Raw genomic sequence first — 27501 nt, 5'->3', positions numbered from 1 at the left:
ATCAAGGATGGACATAGGGAAAATTTCCTTTGTCAAGATATTGTTGAGTCATCAAAAAGCATTACAAAATTTATATATAATCATACATCTGTGCTTAGCTTGATGAGAAAATTCACCAACAACAAAGAGTTGGTGTGCCCCGCCATTACATAGTTTGCCACCAGTTTCATATCTCTTCAATCCCTCTTAAATTCTATGTGGGATGTGAAGAGAATGTTTCTTTTAGAGGAGTGGCGTGCTTTGACAATGGGCCGCAAACCAGAGCAAGAGGCCATATGCAGATTAGTTTCATACCAAGAAGACTTTTGGGCGGGAGTGCAGGAGGTGTGCACTGTTACTGAACCTTTGGTAAAGGTTCTTCGATTAGTTGATGCTGAGAAGCCCGCAATGGCCTATTTGTATGAGGCCATGGACAAGGCGAAAAAATCCATTCGGGCCTACTATGATGATAAGGGAGATGAGAGGTTTCAGAGACAACTCCTCCTATGGGAAGTGATTCATGAACGATGGAACAACACACTCCATCGTCCCATTCATGTTGCAGGGATCTACCTTAACCCCGCATTTTCTTACCCATGTGGATTCATATTTGATGTTGAGATCATGGATGGATTCTTAACCTGTGTTCAAAGGATGGTGCGATCTCTAGCAGAACATACAGAAATCTCCAAAGAAATTGAGACATACAGGATGGCAGGTGGCACATTTGGCTTTGACATGGTTGTGACTGATAGGATGACTAAAATGCCAAGTATTTTTTAGTTTGTTTCAAATTCCATTGTCTCTTCAAGTTCATAACTTCATACTTTCTTCAACTTTCAAATTTCATTTTTTTCTTATGTTTATTTAAAATTTTATTTGTAATTTTGTTGTAGATGCATGGTGGAGAATGTATGGTGCCATGGTACCCATTTTGCAAAAGCTTGCCATTCGAATCTTCAGCCAAACATGTAGCTCCTTAGGATGCGACCGCAAATGGAATGTATTTGAAAAAATACACAACAAGAAGCGCAACAGGTTAACACTTAAAATATTGCAAATTTCCAAATAATTTTTTGAATTCATTAAACAATGTTTTTTTTTTTATGATTATTATTTCATGATCTTTGTACAGGTTGGAGTACCAGTGACTTAATGACATGGTCTACGTCTACTACAATCTTCGATTGTGGGTGAGGCAACTTGAGAGGATACCTGATATGGAGGCCATCTCATTGAATGGGATTGACACCACTGCTGCATGGAGGGTTGAGGCCGAGAGGCCACTCATGGAGTCTGTCGGTGATTAGTTAGAGCAGGAGGTAGTGGAGGAGGAGGAGGCGAAGCAACAAGAGGAGGTGACACCACCTACCCGAGCTACCCTTGCCACAGTAGAGGACGTCGTCTACCTCCTATAGCTCCTAGTTCTTCAACTTCAAGAGCACAGCAGAGTCCATTGCCAACTCCACCGGCATCTACATCTAGAGGGAAAGGGAAAGCTATTGCATTTTCTTGCAAGAGGGGCAGAGGACATCAGTAGTATTAGACTTTAGTTATTTAGTTCATTTCATTGTATATGACATTATGATTTATGAGATACATTATTATATTTTTTGTTGATATTTTGAGGCTGAGTTGGGAGTCATGAGTCAAGACTTAATATTCAAGACATGATTCACCGTTATGTGTAATGTAGCACTCGAAATGATATTAAACATCTTATATATTAGTTCGTTTATCATATTTATGTGTCAATGTATTTATTTTATGTTGTAGATGCTTTAGATATTAAAAAAATTGAAAAAAAAAAATGAATATTTTTGTATGTTGCAATTTTTTCCTGATTTTTCCCGATTTTTACAATTTTTCCCCTCGCCGATAATATCCCGATAACGATTACTACAACATTGGTTTGAAGTGAAATTTACTCAATCATGAAAGAAGAGAAAACTCCTCTAGAAAATCTATAAATACGAGAGGGATGAATTCATTTTGACCATCATTGTGGATCATCTTATTGGTTTCTTGAGCATTAGCATTAGGCCACATAATTGTTGCCTCAAAAATTATGTTAACAGAGTAAGGAGAAAGGTGGATTGGCTAGGGTGGAATCTTTTACCACCAAAACCAACCTAAGAAAAAAGGGGTCTTAAAACCCTCCAAGAGCCTCAGCCCAAAAATTAGAATGATCAACAATCAATGATGATCAAAATGAACCCCCTCTCCTTTTTATAGATTCCTCTTGGGGTCTTCCCTCCTTATTTTAATTTTAGGGTGTTAAAATTGGCAACTAGGGCCAAACTCCATCTGGGTCTTTGTTAATTTTAGTTATGTTCTATGCTAAAGCAATTTATTTCAATTTTCACAGTTAGCTCAATATCTTTTCCAGATTAGCAATCACATCAGCATTAAAGTACACTACAGATAGATCATAAATATAAATCGTAGAAGACAAGCCAAGACAAGAGGACACAAGATGTGGCGCTAGCCAGGGACAAACCCCAATGTGGGGAAACCCTTGATCAATTCTTCTTATATGTTCTTCAATAGTTCAGCAGAGAGAAAGAGAGAGATAGCACGTTTACAACAGAAGTCAATACTTTGACTTATCTAGATAAGAGCATAGATCATCTCTAAGAAGATGATACATGAGATCAATTGAAGACATGCTACTTCAACTAATTCTCCAAGGTCACTCCTTCACCTATCGTTATGCTGCATTTCATCATCATGTTGCACCTCACCGCGTTGCACCATGCTGCACCCATCATCACTATGCTGCATCTCATCACGCTTCATTAATCATGACTATACCCATCATTGTACTGCATTATGTGCCATTGTTGCACCATGTTGCCATCCTGACCTATGTGTTGGTTGTAACTTGCTTGCTTGTTGTCCTTAGCGTGCTTGTTGTTGCATGCTCGTTGTCCCTTGCATGCTAGTTGTAACATGGCATGCTTGGTGTATTCGCTGCTAAGTACCATACAACTGTCCCAATGATTTTAGTTATCCCTTCCATGCTGCCCTCCTTCGGAGACAGATGCTCTAGCTGTTCCGGCAATTCCGGCTTTTCAGGTAGTTCCGGCTTTTCCGGCAGTTCCGGCTTTTCCGGTTTTTCAGGTAGTTCTGGCTTTTTCGGCAGTTCCGGCTTTTCTGGCTTTTCCAGCAATTCCGACTTTTCCAACAGTTTCAGCTATCCGGCAGTTCCGACTTTTCCGGCAGTTCCAGCTTTTCCGGCAGTTCCGGCTTTTCTGGCAGTTCCGGCTTTTCTGACAATTTCGACACTCCCTCTAGCTCTCATCTTCATCAAACCCAAAACAGGATGAAGTGAGATCACAAGAGTGAGTGTGTGTGTGACAAATGACTTCAAGTCCTCTTCTATTTATACTAGAACGTAGAGGTTGAATAGACAGACTGTTGGGCTTCTGAGCCTACATAAGTTGCTGGCCGACTTGACATTTTGTCCATAATCAAAATAAATTCCTATCTTCATAAATACTTATCAGAATCGGATCATCTTTAGATCAAATCCTACACCTCTCGATGAGAGGGATCCAAGAAAAATATCAGCTGCCATAAATAAGATGACCCACATGGATTTTGGCCCTAGTTGCCAATTTTAACACTCCCTCTCAACTAGGGAGAACTCCATCCGCTGAGCCATATGTCCGAGTATACTATCTCTGCCATCAGTGCCCTGTACTACTTTGCTCTCCTTTGATCTGCTGAGCTCTGGTTTGCTTTGCTCTGCTGAACCATGAAGAAGAATTGATCGAGAATGTCTCATACCATTCTCTATTGACCCGAAGTTAGTTTCATCTAAAGAGAGTGTGTCACATCACTCTTACTGACCCGAAATCAATTTTATTGATCCCAGATCAATATCACAAGAGAGTGTCTCAAAACACTCATACTGATCCCAGATCAGTTTCATTGACCCCAAATCAATATCACAAGAGAGTGTGTCAAACCACTCACACTGATCCCAAATCAGTTTCATTGATCCCAGATCAATATCGCAACAGAGTGTCTCAAACCACTCATACTGATCCTAGATCAGTTTCATTGATCCCAAATCAATGGAGGTCATCCTAGCATAGGGAGTACGGTAGATACAACGATGCGTCCATCGATAGAACTACTATGGTCCCTATCCTCATTTCCTTGCTCATTGATCAGATGAGAGGTACTCCCATGAGTCCCAGACTGCATGGGTAGGATGCATCAATAGAGAACGAATCATCTTGTCCACAGGAGAACGAATCATCTTGTCAATGGATGCCACGGAGAACGAATCATCCTGGCCCACAAGAGAATGAATCATCCTGTTCCACAGTCATCACGGAGAACGAATCATCCTGGCCCACAGGAGAACGAATCATCTTATTCCACAGTCGCCACGGAGAACGAATCATCCTAGCCCATAGGAGAACGAATCATCATGTTCCATAGTCGCCACAAAGAACGAATCATCTTGTTCCACAGTCGCCACAGAGAATGAATCATCCTGGCCCACAGGAGAACGAACCATCCTGTTCCACAGTCGCCACGGAGAACGAATCATCCTGTTCTGTAGCGTACCACCAAGGGAGGGTGAGTCACGTTGTGGTCGTATGTTGCTCCAGTAAGTACCCCAAGCCCCCAAGAGCTCCCAGAGCTCAATGCGTGCAACATGAAGGACCCTTATAAGAAGGTCTCTCAATGACTCCAAGTCGTTCGGGAAAGTTACAGATTTAATCTTTCCCCGGGGCTTTGACAAAAAATGTATGCAACATGTACATCAGTCTCAATGTGATGGACTCTCCTCGCAAATTGATTTACCATATCACAGATAAGGCAGTATCTGATGTCTATCTGTTGGAGCAATCATCGAATCCCACCTCTAGTTGTCACAAAGAATCACAGTAGTATTCATCATGTGTACAAACCAGGGTTGCAGGAATCGCCCCCCCCCCCGCCGGATCCAAACCCGGAACCGCGGATCGGAGCGAACCGTCCCGGAATCCACCCTGGAAGCGCGGATCGGATTTGGCGGTTGCGCGGATCCGTTAAAAAAAAACGATTCCTGCCTTTTTGGGTTGCGACCGCCCGGAACCGCGGATCGGAGGGCGGTTCGGGCACGGGGTGGCGCCACGCTTCCGGCCCGGAACCGCACGCCACCCAGGCGCTTCCGGAAGCAACCCCGCGGCCAGCGGATTTTTAATTTATTTTTTTTAAATTTGTTTTAACATGTGACTTAACTAGCATGAGGGGGTGGGTTAGGTTAGTTTAGGGTGAGTCTAGGGTGACTTTAGAAAAGAATAAAGCCCCCATTCTCTTCTCATTTTCTCACTTTGAGTTTATGAGAGTTGGAGAAGAGAAGAGAGGAGAGGAGAAGAGAAGAGAGGAAAGGAGAGGAGAAGAGAGGAGAGCTTGGAGGAGTGAAGAAGGAGGAGCTAGGAGAAGGAGGAGGAGCTAGGAGAAGGAGGAGGAGCTTGGAGCAAGAGCTTGGAGGACTTCATCTACAAGAGCTAAAGAGGTAAGTTCAAACCCCAAACTCCCTTGTTTTTTTGAAAAAAAAATTGTATTTTTCTCCTCCCTCTCCTACTCTTTCCCATTGTTTCTACTTGCTCCTTTATTTACAGGTTGTCCACCACCTATATCCATATTCCAAGATGGTGTTCTTTTGGCTTCTATGTATCATTCCACTCTTGGTTTTAATGATGGCAAGGGTGAGGAATAGAGGGGAAGAGGAAGGGGATGAACTTGGTCCTAATAGTAGTGACCCAATGTATGATGAGGAGGAAGGGTTTGAAGAGGAAGGGGATGAACTTGAAGAGGACACTGAAGCACAAGATGGGAAAGGTACATCAAATCCCTTGTGGAACTATGTGACCAAACTTGAAGGGGGAAAGGGTGGTGGATCTTACAAATGGATGTGCCCTCATGATTGTCATGGAGGAAAACCATATACGGGTTCATATACCCGTCTGAGGAGGCATCTTTGTGGGGTGCTAGAGAGTGATGAAAAAAAGGGTTCTGTGGGGGTAGCCATTTGCCCAAAAATTTCAAGTGAACAAAGACAAAAATACATCAAAATAGAGATGGCTGCACAACAAAAAAACAAGAAACAAAAAACTCATTCAGAATCAAGTGCAAACTCTAAATTTGGTAGTTGCCCATCTCCTCATGGTACTTCTGCAACCTCTGGAGGTAGAAAAACAATAGGGGATTTCCTTAATGTTTCTGGGAGGGATGATGTGGATGGAAAGGTAGTCCGTTTTCTTTGTGCTTGCGGTGTACCATTCAATGTGCTTCGCTCTCCCTATTGGCATGACATGGTAAAGGCCATCAATGAAGCCCCAAAAGGATACAAGGCCCCCAACTATGAGAAAGCTAGAACAGTGTTATTAGAAAGAGAAAAAGCTAAGGTTCAAAGAGCTTTGACACGTTTTACACATGAGTGGGTGGATTATGGGGTATCCATTGTATCAGATGGGTGGACAAATATTAGAAACCAACATTTGATAAATGTTCTTGGTGTTTCTTCTAAGGGTGCAGTATTTATTGCATGTCATGACTCCTCCTCCATCAGTGCAACTGCACAAAACATTCCAGATCTCCTATTGAAATCAATCAAAGATGTTGGTCCGAATAATGTGGTTCAAGTGATCACAGATAATGCAGCAAATTGTAAGGCAGCAGGAAAAATTATTGAGCGTACTCATCCACACATCTTTTGGTCTGGGTGCCTGGTTCACACATTGAACCTTTTGATGCATGATATTGTGAAACACAAAGAATGTGAGTGGATTGCTGAGGTTTACAGGAAAGGGAAGCAGCTCATTAAATTCATCACAGGGCATACAAGGGTAAACTACTTCTATGGCACTTACTCCAAGTTGCAATTGCTTAAAATTGCAAAAACAAGATTTTCTAGTTATTACCTCACCTTTAGGCGGCTAGTGAAGGTGAGACAAGCTTTAACTAATCTGGTGTGTGCTGAAACATGGGATGAAATTAACCAGTGTACAGATGGTGCTACTGCTAATGTAGTCAAGGACACTGTTCTTGACACTTACTTTTGGTCACAGGTTAAATATGTTTTGCAATTCACCAAACCAATTTATTACATGATCAAGTTTGCAGATTCAGATCGACCAGTAATTGGGGAGGTGTATGAGCAAATGGATAGCATGTTGGGGCAGATTAAAGACATTGTTGAGCCTAGAGATACCACCTTGTACAATTATATTCGTGAAGAGGTGGAAAAGCGATGGGATATGCTAAATGTTCCATTGCATGCATTAGCATATGTTTTGACACCTAGGTACTATCATCCATCATGGCTTTCAAAACCAGCACCTGGGGGGGGAAGCAGGAAAAAACCACACCAAGATAAAGAGGTTCACGAAAAATATATGGCTGCATTGAGTAGATTAATCCCTGATAATGAGGAGGCTGCATTGGTACGGAGACAGGTGAGCAACTATACGCTCAACACTGGTCCATTTGGGAGCATGCATTCAATTGAAGATCGAGAGCATTTTTCTGCTCTTGAGTGGTGGAACATGCATGGAGGGCCTACTCCACTTCTACAGAGTTTGGCATTGCGGGTGCTATCACAGGTGGTAAACACTTCTTCTGCAGAGAGGTGTTGGAGCTCTTATTCTTTCATCCACAGTGTTAAAAGGAACAGGTTGAGTTTAGACCGGGCAGAGAGCTTGGTTTATGTTCATTACAACTTGCGATTGTTGTCCCATTACTGTGAAGATGCAAAGTCTAATAAAGACTTGTTGACTTGGGACAAGCATCCAGAGGAGCCCAATTTGGAGGATGGAGTGTTGCAACTAGAGCAATTAGAGGATGCTCTTATCCAGGTATGTCCATTGTGGTATGAATTTTCCAATTTTCCCTTATAAAGCATTTCTCTAATTCATGTTTTTAATTTTTTTGTTAACTAGTGTTTTTTTTTTTTTGCATGAATTTTTTGAGCGATTCTAGGATGATGATGACCGTGTTGATATGCCACCACCCCCACCCCCATCTGGTCCTAGGTTCCATGGTTCAACACCAACAGCAGGGGGTTCTTCTTCATCAGTTCCAGTGCCACGACTTACACAGGGACCATTTTCTTCATTGCCACCACGTGGAGGCACGCCATCACGTTCTATTCGTGGTGGAAGGAGGAGAGATTAGTAGATATATTCACAATCTACTTCTTTTTGTCATAGTCTATAGATTACTCATTAGACTTGTAGACTTGTGAATTTGAATTTTGAACCTTTTTGGCTTGGCGGTGACCAAGTGACATATTTTGTAAACATTATTATTTGAATTTTGGACATGACAAATGTTGACAGTTGCTCACTTGCTAGATAAATCATAATATGCTCTATGTTTTATGTTTTATAATATGCTTAAATGTTTTATGTATTATAATATGCTTAAAAATTTGATGTATGTTTGTAATAGCTAGAATATAGATGATTGTTGTACATACTAGTAACTACAATGGAATCATGGATGCCATATCTATCTTGATTTATGCAAAAATATGCATGTTTTCATGTCTTCTACAATTAATTTGGTATTTGGGATGTTTGTTTTGAGTATAAATGCAAAAAAATATATAAAAATATATATATATATAGCAGACGCTTCCGCGGACGCTTCGCTCCCTAGATTTTTGGAAAATGACGCTTCCGCGCTTCGCGCTTCCGCTTCGCTCCCGCTTCATGCAACATTGGTACAAACAGCTCACTTAAGAGCTTTTGCAACCATGCAGCTTCACACGAGATCATACCCGTCGCTGTGTATTCAGTCTCGGCGGTGCTTATAGCAACTGATTTCTGCTTCCTCCTCATCCATGATATCAAAGCAGAATCCAAAGAGAACCAGCACTGAGAAGTGCTCTAGTGATCCTCCACACTACCTGCCCACTCAGCATTCGAATAATCATGCAGTTTCATATTTCCGGCAGTGTATCTCAATCCATGAGAGATTGTGCCCCAAAGATATCTCAGAGAATTCTTGGCACCAATCCAGTGAGGCTCAACCAAATATGAGCTCACCATGCTAACTGCAAAACATATGTTCGGACGGAAGTTCACCAAGAACATCAACGTGAATGAGTTTATGAAACTCAGAGGCATTTCCCAAATCTGGTCCAACATCACTACCATATAACTTATGAAAGTTAATATCCTCGAGGTAGTCACAGGCTTGTAGTTTATCATTCCACATTCGGAATCCAACTCCCTCTTACTTCTGCAAATGAGAGGGTCTGCACATGTCAGAAATAGGTCATCCTCATAAGGTGCCGGTATAAAAGGTCTATCATCCACAACCTTTGGGTAATGGTTTGGATCGATTTCACTCCTAGTGAGTCTCAACTTCATCTGACAGTAATCAATCCTCTCATACTATGCCCGGGGAGTTTTGCTTCAAGCCATAGAGGGCTTTCTTCCACCTGTATACATGAGATTCCCGATCATGAATCTCAAACTCCTCGGGTTTTTCCACACCTGTGCACCTGCTACATGAGGGGAATGGTCCCCTTGTAAGATTTTCCTTTGGTATATCTCAAACATGTACTTTCATGCTCTTTTTGAATTCAAACATCCCTGTCACCATCTGACTCACAGACCTTCGGTGCTATGTTTCAATGGACATGGTCCCCAGTGGACTTCCAGCAACTTGATACAACCCTGAACTCAAAAACATCTTTGAAAATTCTATTTTCAAACAGGTACCTTTCCATCAATGAGTGCCACCCTGAAACCTTTGACTTCCATTGCTAAATGGACACCAGGTTCTTCTTGCGATCAGGTACATAAAAGAGATTATGTAAATGAATTGAGTTACCCTCATTCAATTGCGGAATAACATTCCCTACACCCTTTCCAGGATAGGTGGCATCGGCTCCAAGTATAATCCCACGATTGTTTCCATCTCTACCAAAATAGAAAGTGCACCCATTTATCCGATGAAGTGCTTTGAATCACTACAATCAATAAGCCAGATTCCCAAAGAATCTGAAGGAGAGGGCCAATACAAGATAACGCTTCTTTATCTTATCAGAAACAACATTTGATTCTTCATACCTGGGGTTCCTTGCTTTCTTTGAAGAGTCTATCATTTCCTTGATGACCTGCATTACCTGTCATTCCTTTGATCATTGAAGATGTCCCTGGAATGATTGTTATCTTAATCAAGAGATGTGTCTCTGCCATTCGAACACTCCTTCGCATAATAGCCGAACTTATTGCAACCAAAGCATCCGCCTTTCCTTCCACCCTTAGATCTGCACTTCCCAATGAAGTGATCTTTAGGTAGGCCATCAGAAACTTCGACTGTGCCATTTTGATAATATTCTCTGGTTCGTCTTCACCCTCGGTGAATTTGAAGAGGGATGAGGAATCCACTGATCCTTTTGTCTTTTCCCAACTGTCTTCGGTGATTGCTCTTTCACTCTTGCTTGGGCATTGATTTCACCTCAGCTGCGATACCATGTTAATTTTAGGTATGTTCTATGCTAAATCAATTTATTTCAATTTTCACAGTTAGCTCAATATCTTTTCCAGATTAGCAATCACATCAGCATTAAAGTAAACTGCAGATAGAACATAAATATAAATCGCAAAAGACAAGCCAAGACAAGAGGACACAAGATGTGGCACTAGCCAGGGACAAACCCCAATGTGGGGAAACCCTTGATCAATTCTTCTTATATGTTCTTCAATAGTTCAGCAGAGAGAGAGAGAGAGAGATAGCACGTTCACAACAGAAGTCAACACTTTGACTTATCTAGATAAGAGCATAGATCATCTCTAAGAAGATGATACATGTGATCAATTGAAGACATTCTACTTCAACCAATTCTCCAAGGTGACTCCTTCACCTATCATTGTGTTGCATTTCCTCATCATGCTGCACCTCACCGCGTTGCACCATGCTGCACCCATCATCACTATAATGCATCTCATCACGCTTCATTAATCATGACTGTACCCATCACTGTATTGCATTATGTGCCATTGTTGCACCATGTTTCCATCCTAACATATGTGTTGGTTGTACCTTGCTTGCTTGTTGTCCCTTGCTTGCTTGTTGTCCTTAGCATGCTTGTTGTGGCATGTTCGTTGTCCCTTGCATGCTAGCTATAACATTGCATGCTTGGTATGTTTACTGCTAAGTACCATACAACTGTCCCAATGTTAGTTAGCTATCCCTTCCATGCTGCCCTCCTTCGGAGACAGATACTCCAGTTGTTCCGGCAATTCCGGCGATTCCAGATTTTCCGATAGTTCCGACTTTTCTGACAGTTCTGGCTTTTCCGGCTTTTCAGGTAGTTCCGACTTTTTCGACAGTTCCAGCTTTTCCGGTCGTTCTGGCTTTTCCGACAGTTCTGGCTTTCTAGCAATTCCAGCGTTTCCGACAGTTCCGGCTTTCGGTAGTTCTGGCTTTTCCGGCAGTTCCGGCTTTCCCAGATTTTCCGGCAGTTCAAGCTTTTCCGACTTTTCCGCCAGTTCTAGCTTTTCCGGCAGTTCTGGCATTTCCGACAGTTCCGACAATTCCTGCTTTTCGGGCAATCTAGCAATTCCGGCTTTTCCGGCAGTTCCGGCTTTTCCGACAGTTCTGGCTTTTCCAACTTTTTAAGCAACGTAGAGTTTATTCTCCCATGACCACATTTAGATCTAGAGCATGTTATCTAGGGCAGCGTATACCCTAGGGCACTCCCTCTAGCTCTCATCTTCATCAAACCCAAAACAGGATGAAGTGAGATCACATGAGTGAGTGTGTGTGTGGCAAATGACTTCAAGTCCTCTTCTATTTAAACTAAAATGTAGAGGTTGAATAGACATGATTGTTGGGCTTCTAAGCCTACATAAGTTGCTGGCCGACTTGACAATTTGTCCATAATCAAAATAAATTCATATCTTCATAAATACTTATCAGAATCGGATGATCTTTAGATCAATCCTACACCTCTCAATGAGAAGGATCCAAGAAAAATATCAGCTACCATTAATAAGATGACCCACATGGAGTTTGGCCCTAGTTGTCGGAGTTTGGCCCTAGTTGCCAATTTTAACAGTCATCTTATTAATGGCAGCTGATATTTTTCTTGGATCCCTCTCATCGAGAGGTGTAGGATTAATCTAAAGATCATCCGATTCCAAAAAGTATTCATGGAGATATGAATTTATTAGTGTTATGGGACTATTCGTTAAGGTCGGCCAGCAACCAAATAAACCCCACTTGTGCTCAACGTTTTAGTATAAATAGAGGTGGCCTTCAAGTCATTTCAACACACACTTGGGATCTCTTCCTCTCTACTTGTTTTTGGGTTTTAGTAGGAGGAGAGATCCTAAGGGATAACGTTGCCCTAATTTAGAGGCAGTGCCCTAAGCCCTACGCTGCCCTATGGAGAAGCCCTAATGCAACCCTATGGAGAGGCCCTACGCTGCCCTATGGAGAAGCATTAACGCAGCCCTATGGAGAGGCCCTACGTTGCCCTATTGTGAAGCCCTACGCTGCCCTATGAAGAAGTATAATGCACAGTCATGAAGGGTGTAAGGAGAGACCTTAAGACGCTATCAAAAAGGAAGCCTATACGTTGTCCTAACGGTGGTATGAATATACCCTAGCCGCAGCAAGCCTAGAAGAGAACAGCGAGGAGTTAGGAGGCTATTCTAGGAGACCGAGGAGCTGTTGAAGAGGGCCGCAGCCCATATCTTGAGGTTGAGAGGCAGGGGGGATGTTTTGGGGTGGTTAGGTAAAGGAATATCCCTTAGAAGGGCTGCCACAACTAAGGGACGGCTTGTTGTAGCAAGCCGCAGTAAATAAGAGGAGGCCGAAGGGTGGAATAGGGGTTGGAATAGCCGAGCATTGCAACCAAGGCTTTCCTCCCATCCTAGAAAGGCAACCGCAGTTGTGGAGGGCTATTCTGGCCACTTTTTGAAGGCTGTTAGGACCTGGTAGAATACCCTAACCAGTCATGAAATGCAGCAAACAAAGAAGCCCCAAAACAGTGATGATGATACATTGAAGCAATAGTGTGATATAGGAAGTTCATGGTGATGCAAGTATAGCAAAATGGTATAACAGCATGCAAGGGACAGCATACTAACATTGGGACAGTTATATGGTACTTAGCAGCAAGTACGCCAAGCATGCAATGGTACAACAGCATGCAAGGGACAGCAAACTAACATCGGGACAGCTATATGGTACTTAGCAGCAAGTACACCAAGCATGCAATGGTACAGCATCATGCAAGGGACAACAAACTAACATTGAGACAGCTATATGGTACTTAGCAACAAGTACACCAAGCATGCAATGGTACAGCAAACTAACATTCGGATAGTTGTATGGTAATTAGCAGCAAGTACACCAAGCATGTAATGGTACAGCAAGCATGCAAGGGACAGCGAGCAAGCAATGGGACAAGAGTACAGCATTAGGTGCAGCAGTGATGAGGTCCAGCATTGTGATGATGGGTGCAGCATGGTGAGGTGTAGCATGATGACGAGATGTCGCACGATGATAGGTGAAGGAGTCACCTTGGAGAATCAGTTGAAGTAGCATGTCTTCAACTGATCTCATGTATCATCTTCTTAGAGATGATCTATGCTCTCATCTAAATAAGTCAAAATGTTGACTTCAGTTGTAAATGTACTATCTCTCTCTCTCTCTGCTGAACTATTGAAGAACATGTAAGAAGAATTGATCAAGGGTTTCCCCACATTGGGGTTTGTCCCTGACTAGTGCCACATTTTATGTCCTCTTGTCATGGCTTGTCTTCTGCGATTTGTATTTATGTTCTATTTGCACTTTACTTTAATGATGATGTGATTGCTAATCTAGAAAAGATACTGAGCTAACTGTGAAAATTGAAATAAATTGCTCCAGCATAGAACATACCTAAAATTTACATAGGGGCTAACAAGTTTCCCTCCATTTGCCCTAATTTTGGCTTTTATTACAAGTTTCCCTCCATTTACCCCAAATTATCTAATGTTAACCCAATAACTTAAAATAATAGGTTTCCCCCTTTACAAATGACTACAACCCACGGGTTTAAAATCTAGATGGACTACTTTGTTCTCCCATGGGCAATTTAATTAGAAGAGGACAATACATCGTATTGACTCCTGGTGTACTTATTGGAATACACTCTCACACTCCCACTATGTTTTGATTCTGATGTAACTAGTAATCACTTTGACTTATTTATGGTCATTCTTTGGACATTAATAAAATTATCTTGTCTTATCTTACATGACATAAGATACATGCTAAGTCACCTAACACGAGGATTCGGGATTCGTAGGATACAAGGGATTCGAGCGTCGGATTCGAACACATTGACCCCCAGAACAGGACACATAGCATTCGTTATATATTATTTTATTATATATATATATATATATATATATATATATATTAAAAATTAGATATTTCTTACACAAATTCTAATTAATGATACAAATTCATTGATTTCAAACATAGATCTTCATCTATAGCATGCATAGTACATGCAAAATTCAAATACATGTCAGTGGTCACATAAATCATGATTCATAAATGAAAGACAACTTACAACTACAAGATAGTAAGATAAAGTCATTGACAGCTGTAGTTTTCTCATTAAGTCATCAAATCAAAATGTGTTACATAGGTAGTGCTAGTGCAATGCCAATGGCAAATAGAAATAGAAGATATAAAACAACTACAGGTATACAAGCCTCAGGGCAATAGGTAGCCCATGACTCATGAGTCATCAATCCTCAGAGTCATAATCAGAATCAGCATCAATGTCCTCATCATCATGGTCACCACTGCTCTCCTCTGCATCCTCCTCCTCCCCTGTATCCATAGTCACCTTTGTGTCTGCTGGTGTGGAGGATGACCCCTCTAAAATATCACCGTCATCAAATCTAACAGGCTCTAGCACTGGATCATTGAGATCCATGTTGGCCAATGCCAACTCAACAATGTTGTCCAGACCCATATCATCAGTGAAGACATCCCACATCTTTGTCTTTCCCTTCAACCACTCTTCCCATAGCTCAAAGTATGCAAAACTAAAAGAGAAATATGGTAAAAACAAAAGGAACAACGCCTTTTTTATGCGCGCGGGTTTCAATTTAGGGGATTCAAATCCCAGAATCGGGACACGGTGTGTCCTAACGAGACTCGTACGGGATTCGTACGAATCCCGTTAGCACATGACGTGTCCCCTTCTGGGATTCAAATTCCCAGCGAATCGTGTCCGATTCGCAGAATTCGGACACGTGGCCCCTTTATAACGAATCCGGTTACTTAGGATACATGTCTTCATGCATTTTCAAAAAAAAAGTGACTTTTATGTCTGAACGTTTATTCTCTTTTAAGTGATTTTCAATATCAGTGCTTCTAAGGTCGTACAATGATTTCCAAAACAATTTTCACGTAGATTGACAACAGAGCTTGGATAATATCTTTTAATTGCCACATTTAATGGTTTCTGATCCGTCTTGACTCCTGATGTACACCCCCTCACTCTTGCACTCGCACTATGTTTTGACTCTGATGTACCTAGTGGTCCCTCTGATCTATTTATGGTCATTCATTGCATATTAATAAAATTATCTTGTCTTGTCTTATTTGACGTAAGATACAAGCCTATGGCATATTTTCCAAAACCAAAAAATATTTTTTATGCGTGAAACTTTATGCTGTTTCAAGTGCTTTTCAATAGTAGTACTTATAAAGTTGTAAAATGATTGCCAAAAAAAATTCAAGTAGATTGGCAATAGAGCTTGCCTAATATCTTTTAACTGCCATATTGCATGGTTTCTGATAAGCAAGGACCAGAAATAGTTTGACGGGTTTATTCAAAAACGAGGATATTGATTGAAATTCCATGTGTAAATGATAAAAAGAAATTCATAAAGGGAGCTGTAGTTGATGGGTGTGTGTCTGGCACAAATAACGTATAATCACATTATTGTCTAGCTGTTGAAATAGCCATGAATGTCCATTCTATGATTTGGGTATTCCTTTTGTTTATTGTCTCGTGATACTAATAGGCAATCTGCTCCAGGACCCAGGTGTATATGTACTAGATCTCATCCAGATATGTGCTATATCCTTCCAGATACAAATCGATTAAGGAACCATGTATCTGACAAGGATCCAGACCTGATACATATTCGGCTGTATCCAGGGAAGATAGCAGACTGATCAATCAACAAAGCTGCTAATTAAATGAACCGGGCGGTTGAAAATTAAAACACATATCACGATCATACTTTCTTTTCTAATGATAGTGATTATTATACCAATAAGGTTGTCCGATGAGGATTTGACGAAATGTTGTACTAGACCATCATTTAAGAAGAGAAGTCAAGTGGACCAATGAGAAATAAGTACCAACCACCGAATTTAGACAAACTCAAAACTTCCAACAGATATTGAGAATTTTCAGAAAATTGCGATGTATTCAGTGCCTTTGTTTTGGTTACAGTCAACATACAATACGATATGGCTAGAGGATTAGTTTTCGCAGGTTAATGCTCACCAGGGATTGATGGTTCAAAGAATATTTGCTGTGCTTGTGATTCCTTTTGTATCGTCCAAATTTCCCGCAAAGTACAAGGAGCCTTCTTGCGTACACGACGAATGTCTTCAGTGTTTCCCAACTGCTGCCTTATTACACTAGCAGAGTAAAAAAAGTAGGAACCCTATCTTAGAGATAAAAGTCAACCCCATATTGTACATGTATTATCAAATTGAAAGAATTCTTACAGACTTTCACCAAAGTAACTATGCATAGTAGAATAAAATTAAACATGCTCGAACAAAAGACTAAGCAATAAAAACTAGAGAAATAAGAGATACAGTAGATTAAGAATAGAGAGTACACACTCGCTATGTAAAACCGTGGCAACATCAATCAGTGCCTTCCTCTTCATAGGAGTTGCTCTAGGTGTATGTTTAGGACGCTTTGCAGACACTGTTTCAGCTGGAGTTGGCTTAATTTTAAATGCAGGCGTTCTTCCTACAAAATCCAACAGGTATGTCATATTAAGATGTCAAGAATACCAAAACGCTATGGATTGGAGTTTAACAAATGTGATTATTGAGAACCTTGCGACTGAACTCCAGGGAAACAATCAGTAAGACACAGCGATGAAACTGAAACTTCCCCCAGAACTAATAGACACACTAAAAATTAGAGCACAGTATGCTCTCATGAAGAGCATTGATGTACATGGCATCCAGACAACAAGCATTTGAGATGAGTTTTTTTTTCCAGGAGTGAGCGCAGCACCTAAAATTGAAGCCAAGACGTCATCATCATGTGGAATATAGTCCAAGCTTCTCTTTGACAGCGGTGACCGATTTTTTGAAACTGGAGTGTTTTCCTTCAAAACCGGTGTAGCATCCATCAGATGCCGTTTCTTGTTCCCAACATTTTGTTTTGTTGAAATTGTATTTGTGTCAGAATCCCTGGGTGTTTCCTTCTCAGTTATTGTCTGCTTCAATACAGAAACATCATGTCCTTGCATGACAAAATCAGAAGATGAACGTAAAGTTTCACGGGCAGGAAGCTCTGACGATGGCTGTGCATTCTCTGCCTGAAACTGGCTGCTAACAAACTGCTTAGGTTTTGAAGCAATTGCATTCCTGGTTTCAGAGACGGATAAAGCATTTGAAAGTTCATCAAATGCATGCGAAAACAACCGACCTTGAGATGTTATAGGACCTGTCATGTTACTAGAAGCTACAACTCTAGGAAATCCTTCTGACTCTTTTATTTTTGAAGCAGTACCTTCCTGTGAAAGAATATTTCCATGAGACATATCAACATGAATTCCATATGTTCCTGCTTCTTTACGAGAGCTACAGGGCCGAAAGATGTTACCATATGGTACATCTGCACCAATTCCATGTGTTCCTGGAAAACTAATTGGTATGTTTCTGGAAGGTACATCTGTAAGGACTCCACTTTTGCCTGCTTGCAAAGGAAAGCTGCACCACTCTCCCGACGTGCTTCCATCTACCAAGCCTTGAGACACACCTTGCATTGCAATAGGAGCAGAAACCTCTGACCTACGAGGACAAATGTTTTCAGCAGGAATATTTATAGTTCTGGGCATGTCAGTGGATAAATAAGTAGTGGCAGCCTCATTTGATTGAGAAATACCACGCTGCAGTCCATTCAAACATGAATCTTCTGGTGCTACAGATAAGTGCAATGAATTTTGCTGATTGGCTTCCTCATTACAAGCTTCTCCAAAATGACCCTCTACTGGTGCAACCTTTGAAGCCTCAACAGAAGCTTGTGCAACGTGTAAGCTTTGAGGAAACAAAAACTTCTGAGGCACGACATAAGCCAAGTCGGAAGCGTTTCCTGATACGGATAACTGTTCAGCGCGTGACATACTAGCAGCTGACTGGTGGCCTGAAGCAATGTTGAATTGCTGGCCAGAAGAGCATGTTGGAATTGCTCTCATTACTTTGGGAACTTCTTGACTAGATCCACTAAATGCTAAATGCTCTGTTGCTGTCACCCCGGAACATTCTCGAGCCCCAGGTACTGAATGAAACTGCTGCCTACCGACTGCCAATTGATTAAGCTGGTGAAAATCCATTGTATACGCCTTGTGTGTATCTGAAATGGCAGTTGCTGGAGCTGAAGCTGGCAATACATCAATCGGTAACTGTTCAGTACTTGATATATGAACAAAAGATGGAAGATCAGAATTAGCATTTAACTGCTGGCCAGATGAGCATGTTGGAAATGTCTGCATGGCTATAGGATATTGTTGAACAGATGTACCTATCCTTGACTCCTGCATTTTGTTTGCCTGAGCATATTCTTGAGCTCCAGCTGTGGAATGTGATTGCTTTTCACGATCTGCTATTTGAGTGATTTGCTGAAATGCCATAGTAGGCACCTCTTGCACATTTGGAACAGGTGCCGGAACTGAGCAAGACTCTACTGTAGACAACTTGTGTTTATCTGAAATGGTGGTTGCCGTGGCTGGCAATGAGTGAATCTGCAACTGTTCAGTGCTTGATGCACCAGATCGAAGAGCTGAAGTAAGATCAAACTGTTGACCAGATGAGTGTCTTGGAAATATCTGCATGGATACAGGACTTTGTTGAACAGATGTGTTTATCATTAAGTTCTGCATTTTTTTTGCCTCGGCATAATCTTGAGCTCCAGCTGTGGATTGCAATTGCTGCTTACCAACCTCTACATGACTGATCTGTTGAAATGCCATCGTAGGCCCCACTTGCAGATTTGGAGCTGTAGATGCTGGAAATGGAAATCCATGAAAAGAAAACTGCTGAGAGCTTGATATGCCACTATCAGAGTGAACATCTGAAACAGGATTAAAATCTTGGCCAGACGTGGATTTTGGAAATGTCTGCATGTCTATAGGACTTTGTTGAACGTGTCTGTCCATCATTACATTCTGCGTTTTTGTAACCTGGGCATACTCTTGCGACCCAAATGCTGAGTGGAACTCCTGTCTATTGCCTCCTACTTGATTGAGCTGCTGAAATCCTAGCGCTGACACTTCCTGTGCATCTGAAGCTCTGTTTCTTAACTGCGTCGAACTACTCGGCGCCAGAAATTCAGGACTATGTGAGTGCTGCTTAGATGTATTTAATACAGGGCAATGTACAAAACCTGAATGATCTGTAGCCATAGCCATTGACATATTACCTATCGGGGATGATACAGCCTGTAAGTTGTAGGCCGGAGTGGACATTTCCTTACTTGTTTCTACCACAAATTCTTGTTGGGGATTCGAAATAGGTGCCAAATTTACATCTTGACGGGAATGAAACATAACAGCATGTTGCAGCACTTCCTTATCAATAGATTCAATCTCACCAGATACCATTTGTCCCTTCATGCATGCCTCTTCTGGTTGAACCTGTTCCCTGATGGCAAGTTCAGGCTCAACTCCCTTCATCTTTTGATTCTGTTCAAGCATCTCAACTTGTTCAAACCCCATTGAAAAACCAGGCACTGAGCAAAATGCAGGAACAGTTGATAAAACCTCAAGCTGGGGATTCGGCAATGCTGACGCACAATGTTGAGACGACATTGACATCTGACCATGTTCAAACCCCATTGGCAAACTCGGCACTGAACACGAGACAGAAACAGTTACCAAAGATGGTTCAACCGGAACAGAACTGTTCTTTGAACAAAGTAAGTGACCTTTCTGTAAAGAACTTGAAACAGGAACATCGTCAATACTGGCAACTAAGGCTTCAGTGAGTTGAGGAGTAGATGGCTCTTGTACTGATGCAAAAGCAAAAGTCTCTTCATTTAAATCAGGTGTGCGAATCTCCCTATAAGGTGCACGGGCTACCTCTGTAACAGCTGATGGAAACACGTTATGATAATCTAACTCCATATGACGTCCAGAATGATCATCCAAAGGTTGCATAGGAGAATAATCTCTTGCTTCATCTTTGTTCAAATAACCAGCTTCTGTAACAAGCGTGCGGGACTCCTCTTCTTTGGTCTCCAACTCATTTGAGCATGTGGTACCTTCAGCAACCTTGGAAGGAAAAACACTGGCGACAAGAAGTAAAAAAAACTTAATTTCTCCCTAACTATGATATGCCAGCCAGTGGTAAAGGCAATCTGACATGAACGAAACATACAAACCAATAAAGTTAGATGGGGTTAGGAACGTACTCTTCTTCCACACGTGCAGCCGCAGAACTTGGCCCAGGTGAAGAAACTGGATCTGCAAATAAGTCCTGGTTCTCGCGACAATAGAAAAAATGGGCATTAATCGAGGGTACATACTACAAGTAGTAGCGTACATCAAGCTATAAAGTCCAAACAACCCAATCATTCACATGTATAATCACTTCAATCAACTAAATAACAACTGTAAAACTAGCCTTCAAAGATAAGAGAATACATAGAATACAATCATGTAGAAGGTGCCTGTTGTCGAATAGTCTCATGACATGCCCCACACTAATCCCACAGAAGACATAATATAAAAAACACTTCTAGAAAAAGACACACAAGAGGAGAAGAATATTCCTTAAGTTCACGGCCAAGTTCTTTTGAGAAAGATTTGACAACAACAAGAGAAATAAATAACAAAATAGAAGAAAAAAAGAAGAATGACTACAGACTCTGTTACAAAGTGCATTTGCGTGGATCGGTGGAAAATCGGGTGCGAATACAGCACAGTATCCAGATTTAGATATCATGGGTGCAGCATGCTGGAACAAAGTTTGTATCTGAAGTCAAATACTCCAGAAGACTAGGAATATAAAGTTCTCTGAGCATAGAAGAATATATATTAAAATGTATGAATAACAATGATGTTACAAATGAGAGTAAAGGGCATGCTTATATACTAGACACGTGCCTTTTCATGAAAAGTCATGTCCCATTTAGACATGCCTCTTCGACACTAATAACTAATTAACTAATCATTATTACGATATCATCATTGTTTATAATTAATATATTTTATTCATAACATTTCCTTTCTCATCAAAAAGTTGTCTCAAAGCTTGCTAATGAAAAGACTTGATCTATTTTTCTGTTTCGAATGTCTTCTCGTCTCAGAACTGTCATCTTCGTTGATACAAGTCGATATGATCCTTGGAGTGATATATAGAATTGTTGAACGGAGAAAGGATCTAAACATCCTAAATTAATCTTCTGTGGAATCTTTCAATTACTAGTAACTTGTGATGAATCATTATCACTGCGCTGAATTGTGTGCACTTCAGTATCCTTCTGAACATAAGTTTGTTGTTTTTGTTTTGAAAGATACGGATATGCCTGCTCTTGTGATTCGGATGTAGATAAGGAGTTTGTTTTTCCCTTATGATGTGTATGGCAAGATTTAGACTTACTTCAGGTTCTGATGCCGCCAAGTTGGTTACAAAATAATAAAATAATCACCTCGATTTTTCATTGTTTGAACTGCAACTTTTGAGTATGTCCTTACTTTAGTTGGGTTTGGATTTGTCTGAATTGTGAGATTAATGGGATCTATGCAGTGTTGTGAAAATCACGATATTATCGCAATTTTATCATTTTATCAGGAGTTTTTCAGCAGAACGAAAATACCGCGAGTTTTATTCGAATTATCGCCAGTATTTTTTTTGCCCGATTTTTTGGAAATTATCGCGAGTTTTTCAAATTATCACGATTTTTTTCCAAAAAATTGTGATAAAATCGGAAATTATCGCGGGCAGTCGAGGCAGCGAGGTTTTATAGGGATGCTAAATGTTCGAAATGCAATTTTTTTTAAAGAATCAAATAATTTTTCAGTGGGGCAGCTTAATGATCAAGTCTAGGCCCTTGTATTGATATGCTATTCATGGTAATGTTAAATTCCTAAAGTAAAAGTGACATTCTCCTTAATCTTCATTTTCATCCTTTTACTTAAATTTTTAACATTACCATGAAATGACTCAAGATGTTTGAGAGTGGTTCCTGCCTCATTGGATTTCATACGGAGAAAATAGAATTTTAGATTTCATTCAAAATCCAACAGACTTATCAGTTTTTCAGGATTTCAGGATTGGGAGATTGTAATGTTTCCAAGTGGCACGACCTGCCCGGGCTACCCCTGCCACCAGTGGAGGACGTGGTCTACCTCCTATAGCTCCTACTTCTAGTTCTTCAGCTTCTAAAGCATAGCAGACTCCACTGCCAACTCCACCAGCACCAGCATCTACATCTAGAGGGAAAGGGAAAGTTGTGGCATTTTCTCGCAAGAGAGGCAGAAGAAATCAATAGGATTAGACTTTAGTTATTTTCTTCATTTTATTGTATATGACATTATGACATGATGAGATACATTATTATATTTTTTGTTGATATTTTGAAGCTGAGTTGGGACTCAGGAGTCAGGACTTACTATTCAGGACATGATTTAATGTTATGTGTGATTTTAGCACTAGAAATGATATTAAACATTATATATTAGTTCTTTTATCATATTTATGTGTCAATGTATTTATTTTATGTTGTAGATGGTTTAGATATTAAAAAATTTGAAAAAAAATGCATATTTTTGTACCAAACGATTTTTTTCCCGATTATTTCAGATTATTTCCCGATAATCACGATTTTTTCCTCACTCCTATATTATCCTGATAACGATTAATGCAAACTTTGGACATGACACTGGAAGCAAATAGCAGGCCTGCAGTGCAAATTTTGGATAAGATTTCTACGCTATCCACTCGTGAAAGGACCAAAAACCTCCCCAAATCACAGAATTCTGGTCAGCAAGCTGGAAAAGGATTGGTTGATTAAATAATAACATGACTGTACCTTAAAAATGTTGCCCAGGCCTATCTAACTATTGTAGGACTGTTTTCTGGTTTTCTTGCTTGGTAGTTCGACGGACCATGGAATACCCAGGATTTGGTGTCGATGCTGATTTAGACATTCTCGTTGATCATTCTCGTTCCCCAGTGATCAAGCTTGCTTTTTGTAAGGTTCGCTGGCAAAATATTGGCAAAGAAAAGTCTCTTAATGCAGTTCATTTTCATTATAGCAAATTTGCTCTAAAAGAGGGGCCTTATAAGAAAACTGTGCAGGATGAATTTCCAAATTCAACCGTCAATAGAATTTCAAATTAATTGAGTTAATGATAATGGTTAAGTTACACATATAAGAGTGAAGGATGATTATATGCCATGTTATATTTGACAATGTCTCTATTTTATTTAACCATCAGTACACCTTGGTTCGGTTAAAATCTACTCATATTGGGATATGTTCAATGTCTCTAGAGTACCCAGAGTGAAATATGTATATTACTACTACTTTCATTATTTATTGTATCATATTTATTATCATTTATTTATTATATTTCAATAAACTACATAGATATTAGTTTATAATGTTAAATAATATATTATTATATAATTTTTATATAATAGTTAATTCATAGAATTAATTTGTAGTTTGCATTAATATTTCCTACTTTAATCCATACTACACAAATCCTCCAATAAGTTGCCACATTCAATTTGTATTATAATATATGATAAACTATAACAAGTATATCCTCTAATACCCCGCTACATTCACATTTATTATAATATTATAAGTTATAATAACCATTGCCTCTAATATATCAGCCATATTCAGAGTCATATTATAATAAAATAAGGTACAAAAGTATTGACATTTTCTTATGTTCACATTAGGACCCTATTTAATAGTATTATAAAATATTATACTTTTGCTCTACTGTCACGTTCATTCATAGTATTATTATATCATAGTCAATAATTTATATGGTTTATTATTATATTAGGATTATTTTAATATAATAATATTATTATATGTAGTTATATTAACAGTATATTATTTATTTTATTTTCATAATATATAATTGTTTAGATTTATTTTAACTCTAGATCTATTAAGTGCTAAAAGGGATCAAATCTCTTGGGGTGTAAACCTCTTTTATAAGTGTAAAACTTGAAGAAATGTTTACACCTCGAGAGACTTGATCCCTCTTGGTGCTTGATAGATCCGGAGTTGAGAGAAATCTAGACTGGTTTTAATCGTGTATGGCCACACAAAATTTGTTGAACATCTAATTATTTTAAATATGTCGAAGATTAATCTGGTCATTTTAATTTTAATTTTCTTAGTGACCTCAGTTTTTTGAGATGATAAAGAGTGTTAATAACTTGAATGATGAAAAATGATGAAATAAAAATTTTGAATAAAAAGAGACAATGTAATAGTTTTGAATGATAGAAAATGTGAATAATAACAATGTAGTCAATTACAAATAGTCTTCATTGTGATCTATCTCAAACTATTTTTTTCTATCATTCTTACTGTTACACCTGTTAGTTTTGCCATCTTTTCATATCAATCATATGAAAAAGCCAAGTGGAAATTGTAAACCATTCAAATCTTTAACTCGCGCTATTGTAGTAAACGTCATACCTTTCTTGCACTCCAATATTAATAGTAGCTTTCTCCAAAGCCAATCATTGTCACTTATAGAGTGTTAAACTCCAAGTAAGATTCAATGTGTTGAATTTTGTAGCTATGGTCAGGCTTCATAATGTTCATTTGTCCTTGTAAACGATGAAATGTAAATTATTTTTGAAAAAAGAAAATTATATGAAACGTGTTCTTCATGCTTGCAAGAAAAAAGAAATTATTTATTTGATCGCTCTTTAAGAGAGGGAAAAATGAAAGTTAAATTTGTATTTTGCCTCCACAAAGACAAAGACGACTATCCCAGGATGAAGTCGACCTGCCCAAAAGACATGTCTTTTCGCATGGATGAACAACTATAAATAGAGCCTATTCGCTCTCCAAAAAGACATAATTCCGAATGATACGTACTGAGGCACAAGTGCGAGTTTTTATGAGGCACAAGTGCGATGCTTTCTGAGGTTTACCTTATGTGGATCAATGTGAAGGGTTTGTTGTTTGGCTCGCAAGTCAATGGCATAAATTCAGTGACATGATCCAAACTTTGTGGTTGGAACAGAGGACGAACATTGGCCATTTTGTGACTATCTTCTCTAGTATAGTATGCAATATGATACTGAGATAGAGGACATGTTTCGACCCTCCAAGAGACCTTATCTTGGTGATATACTTATGTGACATAATGTGCATTCGAAGGCTGAGACAGAGGACGTATCTATGCTGTATATCCCTATGACAATATGGGTTCTGAGGCAGACTTGGAGGACATTTTGCGACCTTGTTGCAGAGCCTCTGTGGACAGAATGATGGAGGTCTGACTTGGTCTTTGGAAGTTAGTTGACTTTGATGTATCTCTTGTTGCATTGATTCTCTAAGGAAAAAGTTGGTTGGGCTTTTCCCCATGGAGGGTTTTCCCAGAGTAAAACTATGTGCTCTTTGTGTGGTTGTCGCTTTACAATCCTACTAGCTATATGGTTGATGTCTTATGTGTAATTATTAAATGATGTAATTAATGAATGGGAATGCAAATAGATCAAAATCATTAAAGATAATTAACAATTAAGAAGACTATGTAAAAATCAACATGGTATCAGAGCCATTGGGTGCAGGAACAGCCCTAGAAAGGAACTTAATCTTTGTTTCAAAAAGCCCTACTCCAAGCAGCCCTTATATGAATCTCTGCATTGAAAGAAACCATGTTTTGAACGCTGAAATCTCTAATAATTCTCAGTATCAAAGATACTTGCAATGAAATCAAGGACTAAGCATGAAATTTGTTTGCCATGAATAAGCTCGGATCAAAGTCATCTCAGGGTTCTAAAAGCCTCAGTCACCTCTGTGAAATTTTAAGAAAAAGGTTGATTGTTTGTCTCTTTGTAATTGATCAAATTTTAGTCCAAAGGGCAAATATTAATGAATAAAGAACTAGTGTTTGGACAATATGTTGAAGACCTAAGAAATCACATAATGATAAAAGGGTTTTGGTATATTGTTGTTATTGGATCAACGAAGGCATATGGCTCTCAATCGAAAAAAATGTTTTGTCAAAAATCAAAGGATCTTGAAGATAATTAAGTCATTGTAAAAAGAAACCTAAACTAAAATCATATTCTTGTCATTCTCATTGTTGATTTGACGTCCCCACCTTGTGATGTTCAAATAGAAGTTGCTAACAATCATTGTCAATGAAGATAACCTTTTTGAAGCAGACATTAAAATCTTCAGAGGAAAGGTCCCAGCAAAGGTTGAACACATTACAAGGCATGTTTTTTTCCCTAAAATCTAATATATCAGTGGACAGTATGATGAATTCAATAATCTAAGTATAGAGCGTTGGAGGTACAAATTTGATATGCCTCGATCTATTGAAAGGTGTGAAGGCATAAACTTGCTAATCTGAAACAAAATGTTGAGACATTTGTTGCCTTTTCCTAGATAACATATCCTTATGAAGCGAATTCGTTGGACATGACAAGGTTGAATCCCTTCTCAAGGTTAGAAATCAAAGTCTCCTGCTGATTTGGTGTTGTCCTATCACAATAGATCAAGGGCATTGAAAGAACCTATTGATTGGTAAGGATGTTGATGACATATGTGCTGATAATATGAGTCTTTGATTCATTTCTTGCACTTTTTTGTTGCTACAATGAAAAGGGCAAAATTGATAATGATGAGTTTCATCATTCTAGGATTTTGGTATTTAATAAGATAGACTAGGGTTTACGAACTTTAGTATACAAAAAGGGTTTGAACAAAAAAGTCCTAGTGTGTATAGATTGAACATTTCTATTGAAAATAAAAAACCCTACCCTCTACAAGGAAGAAAAGGCATCAACATGATAATGTGGATAAGGTGCAAGATGAATGCAAGGAGTCTAAAAATCAAGAGGGAGTTGATATCCTCCCAAAAGATAAGTATTTTATATCTCTCTTTCATGGTTATTACTATTGTAGTTATTCATTAGATTGTCTCTTAAATTCTTTGTTTGGTTGTAATTGTTCTTCCTTGGCCTCCTAGTGAGCATTGCAGGTACATAGCAAAAATTGATAAAGAT

The 27501-nt window shown here is 39.5% G+C and overlaps 2 protein-coding genes across 3 annotated transcripts in view; one reads left to right on the top strand and one right to left on the bottom strand.

Moving 5' to 3' along the window:
• The window catches only part of LOC149139776 (uncharacterized), a 219281-nt gene that overhangs the window by 123934 nt on the left and 67846 nt on the right, over positions 1 to 27501 (bottom strand). Inside the window, exons 5-9 of one of the 2 annotated variants that reach the window (XM_089446916.1) lie at positions 20687 to 20751; positions 18800 to 20562; positions 17288 to 18658; positions 16882 to 17014; positions 16535 to 16671 (exon numbers count right to left, since the gene is read on the bottom strand). In XM_089446916.1, coding sequence (XP_089303042.1) covers positions 16535 to 16671; positions 16882 to 17014; positions 17288 to 18658; positions 18800 to 20562; positions 20687 to 20751 — 3469 coding nt within the window. Of the gene's footprint in view, positions 1 to 16534; positions 16672 to 16881; positions 17015 to 17287; positions 20563 to 20686; positions 20752 to 27501 lie in introns of both variants that reach the window. The other variant, XM_089446915.1, reaches the window with a different exon arrangement.
• LOC149139777 (uncharacterized) lies at positions 5144 to 8268 on the top strand. The gene is made up of 2 exons (XM_089447765.1): positions 5144 to 7841; positions 7966 to 8268. Exons 1-2 carry the CDS (start codon positions 5637 to 5639, stop codon positions 8158 to 8160), a joined length of 2400 nt encoding a protein of 799 aa, XP_089303891.1. The 5' UTR covers positions 5144 to 5636; the 3' UTR covers positions 8161 to 8268.

Source organism: Pinus tabuliformis, chromosome X, assembly GCF_031772625.1.
Source record: "Pinus tabuliformis cultivar Carrire ecotype Pingquan chromosome X, CPIR1, whole genome shotgun sequence".
Lineage (NCBI taxonomy): Eukaryota > Viridiplantae > Streptophyta > Pinopsida > Pinales > Pinaceae > Pinus > Pinus tabuliformis.
The sequence above is the reverse complement of the archived record's forward strand: the minus strand, read 5'-3'. Positions and strand labels throughout refer to the sequence as shown.